This window comes from Rutidosis leptorrhynchoides, chromosome 6 (genome assembly GCF_046630445.1).
Source record: "Rutidosis leptorrhynchoides isolate AG116_Rl617_1_P2 chromosome 6, CSIRO_AGI_Rlap_v1, whole genome shotgun sequence".
Taxonomy (NCBI): Eukaryota; Viridiplantae; Streptophyta; class Magnoliopsida; order Asterales; family Asteraceae; genus Rutidosis; species Rutidosis leptorrhynchoides.
The window spans coordinates 439,337,348-439,349,130 of NC_092338.1; the positions used below are offsets into that span (position 1 = coordinate 439,337,348).

Genomic DNA, 11,783 nt, shown 5'->3' on the forward strand with positions numbered 1-11,783 from the left:
TTATATTATTTGTTAATTATTATTATTATTAGTATAATTATTATACTTATTATGTATATTACATATTATACATATTATTATTTTTATATTATATATTACTCTGTATATTTTATATTACTAGATACTTTGTTATGGGTGTATAAAAACTCATACTCCAAACTTTTTGTCTGTAATTTGTGTTATTCTATAAGGATCAACTCTAGACCACATGCTCTGAACGTGGATCTCTGCATTCTTTTTTGTTTGTATATAACTTTCAAATCATTAGTATATATTAAGTTATGGAGTAGTGTGTTTAGTAGATTAATGTAAAATTTATTTGACAGGAAATTTAGACAATGTAAAAATAGATAAAAATAATACGGAGTAGTACTACTTCTATTAAATATATATATCTTATATTATATTTACATTTGTTTTGATTATACTTTACAGAGGACCCATACTTTACATAGTATAGATAATAAATAAATTATAAATTATTATAATTATAATTATTATATTACATATTATTACCCCTACACACTCTAAATGCCACGGGATTTTTGTCGCTTCAGTTATACCGCGGTGTCGCTTTGAGTTTGCGTTCACACTACAAAGAGCCCCTAAAGTTTCGCACAAATTACACGCCGCCCCCTCAACTTTACACTTTTTCAGGGGTAAAAAATTTAAATATATAATTTTATTAAAATAAAAAAAACTTACTCCACCCAACTTTATAACGGGCCTCATATTCTCACTCGGTGCGAGTTAAATTTTTCCAAGGCCACCGTTCAACTCGAAAAAATCTCACGAACCCAACGGGACTAACTATATGCGAAACGGACATCGTTACCCTATATTCACACTCAGTGCGAGTTAAATTTTTCCGAGACCACCTTTCAACTCGAATTAATTTTACGAACACAACGCAACTAACTATACGTGAAACGGATATCGTTAAAAAAATTAAATATTTCGGGCTAAATTACATACATATACATACACGTCCAACAAACAACCGAACCTATTAGATATATTAGGTACCAAACAAGGTATATCCAAATTCGACCGCGCGCCGAATACAACCGCAGCAACACGCGGTCAAATTTTTTCTAGTATATACTAATAGCCACCAAACTTTTTGTAGTTTCAATGTATTTGGGATGTAGTTTTGCGTTTGCGTTCACACTGCATTCGGCCCCTCATCTTTACCTCAATTTACACAACGACCCCTCAAATTTACATTTTCTCGGTGGTAAAAAGTGGGTAAAAAGTGTAAATATACAATTTTATTAAAATAAAAAAAACTAACTCCACCCAAATTTTTAGCGGGCTCTATCTTCTCGCTCGGTGCGAGTTAAATTTTTACGAGCCCACCGTTCAACTCAAAAAAAATCTTACGAACACAACGAGACTAACTATATGCGAAACAGACACTTAAAAAAACGCTCAATACCTCGGACTATATCCAATACATATACACACCTATAACACGCTCCGTTAACTATGAATACGCAACCCAAAGGCCCCGCGACATCGCGCAGGCTCATTTTTCTAGTTAAAGTCTATATTGTTCTTAGCAGAATTGACAAGTGTTTGTTTCAAATATTTTCATAACTTTTTTTTATATTTGTGTTTATTTTTCAATGTAATGTAATATAAAAATAAAATAATGAGTATAATAGTTGGCAACTTGGCATGAATAATTAAAACCTTAAAGGAAGATTTTTATACTTCATTGTTTCGTCTTTTTCAGTGGTGTTGCTTTTCGATCATTGCATTGGGCCATTGGCTAATTGTAATATACATCATTCATTCACATCCACACACATGGACATGTCCGAAAAACCAACATATTCATGTCTTTTATCTTTTTCAATAATAATAATCTCTAACACTTTCAGATGACGACTTCAGACATAACCATTTTCATCTTCTTCTTACTCTTCTTGTTCATATCATCTACTATATGTCACGCATCACAACAAAACTTCACTACGAACGAGTCTATTAAAGACTCGAACCATGACACACTCATTTCTCCCTCGAAAATCTTTCAAATGGGATTTTTCGGTACCCAAACTAGTAACCAAAGGTATCTTGGAATATGGTATTATGATGATCCGAATACAATCGTGTGGGTAGCTAATCGAGATAATCCCATCACATCAAATTCCGCTATTGTTACCATTGAAGCTGATGGTAATTTTGTGGTGAAAGACAAATCTAAAAAATATTTCACCACTGGTTTACCATCAGCTTCAGGGTCTGGTTTACAGACCCTGAAGCTGCTAGATACTGGGAACCTGATCCTACAAGGCGGATCAGGGAAACAAGTATGGTCTAGTTTTGAAATGCCTACCGACACTTTTCTTCCAGGAATGTACATGGAAAAGACAATGAAACTAACGTCATGGAAAAGTCAACACGACCCCGGAACTGGAGTCTACGTATTCTCGAAAGACACCGTGTTCGGATACAATAATTACACCATTTTTGCCGGGAAAAAACTTCATTGGAAAAGTGGGTTCGGGCTAGAAAGCAACAAAAACCCTACAAAAATGCCACTCGACGCCCTTCACTTGCTTTCGAAGACAAACTCTTCAAGACCCTTGACTTACTCGAGGCTAGTCATGAGTGATACGGGAGAAATTCAATTTTTTTATTGGGATTTAACTTTTAAAAAATGGGTACTAAATTGGTCCGAACCAAAAGATCACTGTAGCAAATACAATGCTTGTGGACCGAATAGTAGTTGCAACATAAGCAAAACAGATACAAACGATTCGTTATGCAATTGTTTGCCTGGTTTTGAACTTATTCCGGATATCGTGACAAATGAAAAAGTATGCAAAAGGACTTCCACTATTTGCAATGGTAATGACACTAATTTTTTGAAGATGGAGATTATGAAGATTGATGTAACTTTTCAGACATTTTTGGAGTCGAAAAGTGAACCAGAATGTAAAGAAAAGTGTTTAGGTCTTGATTGTTGTCAAGCTTATTCGTATAATGGTGTAGGGAACCAAGAGTTGGTTCTAGCCGGTGTCCCTGGAGGTAAACAAGGGTGCTGGATTTGGAGTTCGGGTTCACAACTTGTTGATATACAAATTGGTGATGGAGTTAGTGGTCATATATTGTCCATTCGGAACCCAATTTCAATAGGTGCACATTTCCTTCAATTTTTTATTTATTTTTTATTTCTAACATGTATGTATGAATGCGTCAATATGAAGAATATCCATTATTGTAAAAAAAAAAAAACCCGATTCCTTTTTTTTAAGAACAGGTCGAACCGATTTTCGAAATTCTGTCTAATTAATCGGTCAACATCGGTTAAAGTCAAAATATGTGAGCATTTTAATATGAATTTAAACGATAATTTTTAGAGTTTTTGAACAAAAGAACAATTATGTTCATATTTCTAGATAATTATGTTAAAGTTTATGGTTTTCTTCTATATTTACACAGTATAATTAAAGTTCCAATCCGATTAATTCATGATTAATCTCGAATTGCTTATTACTCCATTTAAAGTCCGGATCGAGTACTCCCCGAATAACGAGTTTTGCAACCTTGAGAATATCTCTGTTATTTTTTGCAGAGTGAACTTTATAAATTAACTAGTTGCTAAAATTTGATTTGGTAACTAGATATTACAGAAAATGATGAGTTAACATACTTTGAATCATACAGTACTGTGTTTGATTTGGTTGTTGGACTTCAATTCGTGCATTTAAACCAACCCAAAATGTCCATGTACAACTGGTTTTTACTTGAATCGAAAATACTGTGAATATAGACATGGTTGGATAAATATTATACTGGAAAAACATTTTTTTTAATACTTTTTGCAAATGGTATGATTTCGTAACCATACTCGTGATCACTTTATCATAATTTGGGATTCGGTGCAAGTTACTTTAATTATGTCAATTTTGTTAAAAGTCTATCTCATAGACTATCAACAGCAGCCATCAGGTCATGATACATAGTACATATTTATATATGCCCTGTTATCGGCTGACACATTAAAAGTGTTCAGACCAAAGTGCTTCTAGCCTAGCTGTATTCGAGGAGTAACCAAAGAGATTTGGGGTTCAAGCCCCATCGTGGGCATATTTGTAGATTAATTCGTATTGGGTGTGTGAGTTGCCATTTAAAAAATAAAAAAAAATAAAAAATAAAACTAAGATGTCCTGGAAAGCAATTGATCACAGATCTATTTTATATGCCCATCGAATAACTGTACTTAGTTTGTGTTTGTCGACTAATTAAGATATGATTATACTTGATTCTTGTTTTACTTATATCACTAAACCTTATTATTGTTGTATCAGAAGAAGAGTTAGAAATAATTGATTTTCTAAATTTGTAGTCTTTTTCTACATAAAATAATTAGCTTCAATTCGATATCATTTTGTTTATTGAGTGATAACATGTATGCTATATTGATATGCTCTTTCAAATGTCTAAACTGGTTCATATACAATTCCTTTCAGGATTTAAAAACCCTCAAAATGTTACTTTAAAAGCAAAACGGTCGATGCCAGTATCACGTCAAATCATCATTCTTTCTGCAATTGTAATTCCTGGAGTCTTACTCTTATGCTGCTGCATTGGTTTCATTTTTTACAAGAGGCATAACAATATCAAGAAAGCAAAAGGTACCCAAATATTGATCCCTACGAATCTGAATTATCGAACACTTTGACTGTGTACTTTCCATCTTATCGTAAAAAAATATGCTTAACTGCAAACGATGACTTATCAAGTAATGTTGTTTATTGTGGTGTTGTAAATTTGTATATATGACTTATATAAGTTATAACATCTTCATCCACGTGTGATTTCCTTTTTATTTTAGGAAACATTGAAAGTGAATCTGTCCATCAGTTTAATGAAAGTGTCAGGCAAATTCAAGACTTGTTGGATCCATTTAATACGAATGACGATTCACAAAGCATAGGTATACCTTTCTTTGACTTTGATAAAATATCCGAGTCAACTGATGGCTTCTCAGAAGAAAATAAGCTTGGAGAAGGTGGTTTTGGACCCGTTTACAAGGTCAGAATTACAACTAGTTACAACAACCTATATCATTGTTGGTAACTTTTTTTAAAAGTTGTACAACCAGTAAAAAATGGGCTCTGTAAATTTTTTGAAAGTTGTAAATTTTTATTACCGTAGGGTAAGTTTCCTGGAGGGCTTGAAGTTGCAGTGAAGAGGCTATCGATCAATTCTGGGCAGGGTTTAGAAGAGTTTAAAAATGAGGTTACTTTGATTGCTCGACTTCAACATCGAAATCTCGTAAGGCTTTTAGGATATTGCATGAAGGGAAACGAAAAGATGCTAATATACGAATATATGCCCAACAATAGCTTAGACGCCTTCATATTTGGTAAATCTTTCTTCCTTCGATCTCTTTGGTAAAACGAGGTTTGAAATATTAATGTTTTTGAATAAAATATTTGCAGATGGGACGCAAAGTGCATTACTCAACTGGCCAAAGAGGTTTGAAATAATTTTGGGAATTTGTAGAGGACTCATATACCTTCATCAAGATTCAAGATTAAGAATCATCCATAGAGATTTAAAGACAAGTAATGTCTTATTAGATGAAGATATGAATCCAAAAATTTCAGACTTTGGGTTAGCTAAGATCGTTAATGGCAAAGAAGATGAATCTAATACCAAGAGAATTATCGGAACATAGTAAGTTTAATTAGCATAGTAACAAAATTTTCAGCTAACCAAACAAAGATATTTTTCTTACCAAAAGGGCTTTTGGCCTAGCGGTATCAAGGGAACTCATTAACCAGGTTGTAGGTTCGAGTCATGTCGTGGCTAATAGGGTGTGTGTTTGCTGTTCTAATAAAACATACATATTTTTCTTGCATTTTTGTAATTTCATCGTGTTATCTGACTTGATGCAGCGGTTATATGGCTCCTGAATACGCGTTAGAGGGATTATTCTCAGTTAAATCTGATGTTTATAGTTTTGGAATAGTTATTCTTGAAATTGTAAGTGGGAAAAAGAAACACTTTCAATGTGAACAAGCCATAAGTCTTCTCAATTATGTGAGTCCAATATTTTATTAACCTCATTCTTCATTTTTTTTTTTAATTGTGAATCATCTAATTTCGAGTAATTTCAGGCTTGGCAATTGTATAAAGAAGAGAGACCGTTAGATCTAATGGAACCGGTTTTAAAAGAAAGTTGCGATCCCGATGAAGTGTTGAAATGCATCATCGTCGGTCTTTTATGTGTGCAAGAAGATCCTGATGATCGTCCTACAATGTCCACCGTTGTAACGATGCTCACAAGTGATATTGCTACGCTTCCAGAACCAAAGCAACCGGCGTTTTTAGTAAGAAAACTACCTTCATGTTATGAAAATAATTCATCTTCTTCACATCAACAGTTAACACAAACCCAAGTTGATGTTACAATCTCCGTAATACAAGGACGATAAGTATGGAGATTAATTGTCTTTGTTACTTTATCATTTTTATCAAACATATACATTTAAAGTTACCTTTTGCATACCCCTTTTTTCAACTTAAACCTGAAGTTGTCATACAAATTTTAGGTCGAAAACATACAACGGTGATGTGTAAATGTTTGGAAAACTTTAAGATGAATTTGTGTGAATAAAGTGTGTAATAGCTAAAATTGATTATCAGGCCTGATAAATTGTGTGGATTTGTTAATGTATGTGAATCTATTTTAACAAACACCTAACAGATTTCTTGTGATAAATGTATAGGTGGCACAATGGGCTAAGTGGGCTGTTCAGACGGGTTGGGTAACATGCCAAACAGGCCAAACCCAGAACAGGTAAATCTGTAAGAAGCTGGTTGGATTGGGTCGGGTTCGGTTAACCTATCAATGCATATAGTTTGATTTATCTTTCCAAATTTTGTTAATAACTAAGATTGATCAATCATTAAAGAAGTGATGTAACAATTCTTTTGAATACAAACAATGTTAAGATGTAAACATCCGGTTTACTTAGCTCCACACCACCGTATATTAGTCGTAGCAAATGTGTTTAACTGATTTTGTTTTGAGAATAATTTCAGTTTGATGTTTTTATTTTAGACAAGGCTCGCCATTTATAAATGAAGCTTAAGCTTATTACTTTCACCTCACGTTTATGGAAATATTCGCATACAAACAAAGTTTATAATAATATTAATACAATCACATACAACTTATGAATAAACCGTTAACTTACAATTATTTCACATCTTTATTCATCCACTTAATTATATCCCAAACGTTATACATATATTCGAACTAACTGAGTAACTTACAATCATCGGTGTTGTTAACACTGTATGTGCACTCACACCTACTTTGAGAAGATTCGGGTTCAAGACAACGATATTTTACGATACTTTTGGAGCGATTTTGTAGCTGATGGCAAAACTCATAGCATTCTTGTTTTTTATCACATGTATTAGACCTGATATGACATTCTATCAATTCTTGGCAAGAGATTTCTGTAAACATTAAGCAAACCAACATTAAATTAAATCAAAATATAAATTAAAATGTATCTATCAATGACAAGAGTTCTAATATATAAAGAAAAGTAGCTAGACATTGTGTTATAATAATAGTGAGATAGACACTTTTACGGTCCAAAAAGACACCGTATTAAAAAACACAATTTCATTCCTGATATGAGGTATCCATCCATGACACATTTCTCATATCGTTTGGGGGTAAAGGGGAGGGGGGTTTTACTTGGTCGTGTCCTTGGATCGGTTTCAAGGTTTCCTCCCGGGCATCGATGGGGGCGGGGTTATTATCGCTGCATCGGCATAGTCGAAACGGGAGATGATCGCAACATGTGGTTTAGTCCTCCAATCGCTGTTAAAAAAAACCTACTTGACTATCTACTAGTATATTATTACAACTAGACTACAAATTACGTACTAATTTAGTTACTTTTGTGCTCAATGTCAGCATAATTAATATAGTAATAATTTGCAAGGATAAAAGTAAATTTGATCACATTTACGCAGTCAATTTCTCAACTTCAAAATTTTTACTACGTATGATAACTTAAATGGGTTTAACAACCGAATATATCTAATTAAATAAATAAATATTTAAAATAAATAGATTGAGCTAAGAACCTGAGATGGCAAAAATGGAGAGAAGTAGAACGTATGCAAATACATTAATCGATTTATTGGTCATTTTGAGTCTTAAGGCTTATAAAACACTTCTTGCTAGTTTTGTTACGGAGGAGTTGTGAATATGAACTATTTATAGGGAGAAAATTGGCGGTCATAAACATATAAATTGTTTTTTACTATAATAAATGGTATAGACGACTCATTAATGATTTATCACAAATGGCATCATGAACACATGATACATTTCCTGTAGTTAAGCCATCAACAAAGACTTTTCAGAAGTTAGCATTTGATATGTTTAAATCTTAAATGAATATTGAAAATAAAAACCAAGCAATTTGATGTTTTAAAGAATTTATATATATATATATATATATATATATATATATATATATATATATATATATATATATATATATGAATTTTGTGTTAAAGGTGATTTAAGCCAAACAGAATTGTAAATTTGTTAATAGGATTAATAATTAAAATCTAAGTTTGTTTATTTTTCCTGTTCAATTTTATAAATGACCATAGTTAAGTGGCATCAGTGGTCTGGTATTTTTGGAGATACAGGAACAACGTTATTCCAACCTCAAATGAATAAAAGTCTACTTTTTGATCCTATTTGTTTTACATCTTTTAGTTGGCTTGATAGTATTTACAAAATATTCTCTACTCACCTAACCTTATTAAGAATCTTATATCTGTTCGTCGTTTAACCACTGACAATAACATTTCTCTTGAATTTGATCCTTTTGGTTTTACTGTGAAGGATTTTCCACAGGGCACGCCGGTTCTACGATGTAACAGTACGGGTGATCAATATCCTTTTACCAATTCAGTGCTGCAACACCTTTCCAAACCTTCTACCTTTGCTGCTTTTTCTCCTAATTTATGGCATCACCGTCTTGGACATCCGGGCGATAATATATTACATTCTCTTAGCAATAAAAAGTTTATTTCTTGTAATAAACAATCTTTAAATTCTATTTGTCAATCTTGTGTGTTTGGAAAGCAAATAAAATTGCCATTTAGTTCATCATATTCTACCACTTTATCGCAATTTGATATCATACATAGTGATTTATGGACGTCTCCTGTTCTTAGTACCGCCGGATATCGTTACTATATACTTTTCTTAGATAATCACACAAATTTCTTATGGACATACCCACTTGCTAATAAATCCGATGTTTTTCCCACCTTTCTCAAATTCAGTAAATACATTCAAACACAATTTGAGAAATCTATCAAAACTTTTCAATGTGACAATGGAACGGAATATAACAATCAAAATTTTCATCAATTTTGTGATAAACATGGAATGCAATTTCGCTTTTCTTGTCCCTACTCCTCTCCTCAAAATGGCAAATCCGAAAGAAAAAATACGTGCTATCAATAATATCATGCGAACAATTCTATCCCATGCATCTATTCCATTATCATTTTGGCCTCGCGCACTCCAAATGGCCACTTATCTTTTAAACATATTACCAACTAAAACACTCAATTTTCGTTCACCAACTCAATGTCTCTATAATCGTATCCCTTCCTACTCTCATTTGCGCATTTTTGGTTGCTTATGCTATCCTCTAATCCCTTCCCACACCATCAACAAGTTACAAGCTCGCTCCATTCCATCTGTCTTTCTTGGCTACCTACCGAATCATCGTGGCTACAAATGTTACGATATATCATCCAATAAATTCATCATATCACGCCATGTTATGTTTGATGAGACCATTTTTCCTTTCGCTACCCAACCAAATTCTCAACCTTCTAAATATGAACTTCTCACAGATACTACAAATTCTTCATTTTTTACACCACACCAAATAGCCCAACAGACAACTTATGAGCCCACCTCACAAATAAATACTCGAATTGGCCCATCGGTACCTTTTCAAGATACATCGCCTAACACACCTTCATCACCTTTACCTAATTTTGTGAGCCCAACACCACATGTTATTCGTAGTATGTGGATTTTCAGGCATAAAATAAAATCCGACGGTACACTTGAAAGGTACAAGGCTCGTTTAGTTGGTGATGGACGCTCACAAACCGTTGGCATCGATTGTAATGAAAATTTTAGTCCGGTAGTAAAGCCGGCCACCATCCGCTTAGTCTTATCCATTGCATTATCAAAATTGATGGAAAATCGTGTGTACTTTTAACAAATCAGATTAACGCAGCGGATAGTTAAAATAATAATCTTTTATTATTTCATAAAACTTTTACAAGATTAAATAATCACTTATTTAATGAAACATGCACACGATTAATTTATCCCAATTAGATCCAGTTACACCATAATAATTGTCATGAATATAAAATAAAAGAGGATTTAACGATATACCTTTCTTGAAGAAACTGATGAACGGAGAGAAACCTACGATCAAAAGTATGACCGTCTCTTTGGATAGTCCACACTACACTTCAAACAATGTCAATGGATGCTAGTCCAAACCCAAGTAATAATTAATCAACCTTTGATTAATATTATTAACCAAAATATGTAATATGTGTTTTTGTTCAGTTCACCGAAAGAATGAGAGATGAATTGTATTGATATTGATTGATATAAATCCTTGTGTGTTTCTGAAAGGACCCGTTCATATACATTATAAACGATTCACAATAGTTGATTACATTGCGAGGTATTTGACCTCTATATGATACATTTTACAAACATTGCATTCGTTTTTAAAAGATAAACTTTCTTTACATCGAAAATTGACAGGCATGCATACCATTTCATAATATCCACTATCCAACTATAAATTGATTTAATAATAATCTTTGATGAACTCAATGACTCGAATGCAATGTTCTTCGAAATATGCTATGAAAGACACTCCAAGTAATATCTTTAAAATGAGCAAATGCACAGCGGAAGATTTCTTTAACACCTGAGAATAAACATGCTTTAAAGTGTCAATCAAAAGGTTGGTGAGTTCATTAATTTATCATAATCATTTATTTCCATCATTTTAATAGACCACAAGAATTTCATTTTCAGTTCTCATAAATATACGTCCCATGCATAGAGACAAAAATAATCATTCATATGGTGAACACCTGGTAACCGACATTAACTAGATACATATAAGAATATCCCCTATCATTCCGGGATCCTCCTTCGGACATGATATAAATTTCAAAGTACTAAAGCATCCGGTACTTTGGATGGGGTTTGTTAGGCCCAATAGATCTATCTTTAGGATTCGCGTCAATTAGGGTGTCTGTTCCCTAATTCTTAGATTACCAGACTTAATAAAAAGGGGCATATTCGATTTCGATAATTCAACCATAGAATGTAGTTTCACGTACTTGTGTCTATTTCGTAAAACATTTATAAAAGTTGCGCATGTATTCTCAGCCCAAAAATATAAAGGGTAAAAAGGCAAATGAAACTCACCATACTGTATTTCGTAGTAAAAATACATATAACGTCATTGAACAAGTGCAAGGTTGGCCTCGGATTCACGAACCTAAATTAATTATATATATTTATATGTTGGTCAATATTTGTCTAACAAATTAGGTCAAGTCATAGTGTACCACAATCCTAATGTTTGAGACTAATATGCAAAAGTCAACAAAAGTAAATTTGACTCAAAATAATTTCCAAAAATCTATACATG

General features: G+C 33.0%; 1 protein-coding gene across 1 annotated transcript; it reads left to right on the forward strand.

The window, feature by feature from the left end:
* The first annotated feature begins 1,856 nt into the window (after positions 1-1,856).
* Positions 1,857-6,569, forward strand: LOC139851460 (G-type lectin S-receptor-like serine/threonine-protein kinase At4g03230). The gene is made up of 7 exons (XM_071840504.1): positions 1,857-3,147; positions 4,485-4,649; positions 4,850-5,049; positions 5,173-5,383; positions 5,460-5,697; positions 5,919-6,063; positions 6,141-6,569. Exons 1-7 carry the CDS (start codon positions 1,887-1,889, stop codon positions 6,456-6,458), a joined length of 2,538 nt encoding a protein of 845 aa, XP_071696605.1. The 5' UTR covers positions 1,857-1,886; the 3' UTR covers positions 6,459-6,569.
* Positions 6,570-11,783: the final 5,214 nt, after the last annotated feature.

Coding starts and splice junctions, on each gene's coding strand:
- LOC139851460 (XM_071840504.1), top strand. CDS start 1,887: ATGACGACTTCAGACATAACCATTTTCATCTTCTTCTTACTCTTCTTG. Junction 5,384..5,459: donor CTTAGACGCCTTCATATTTG/GTAAATCTTTCT, acceptor AAATATTTGCAG/ATGGGACGCAAAGTGCATTA. Junction 6,064..6,140: donor CCATAAGTCTTCTCAATTAT/GTGAGTCCAATA, acceptor GAGTAATTTCAG/GCTTGGCAATTGTATAAAGA.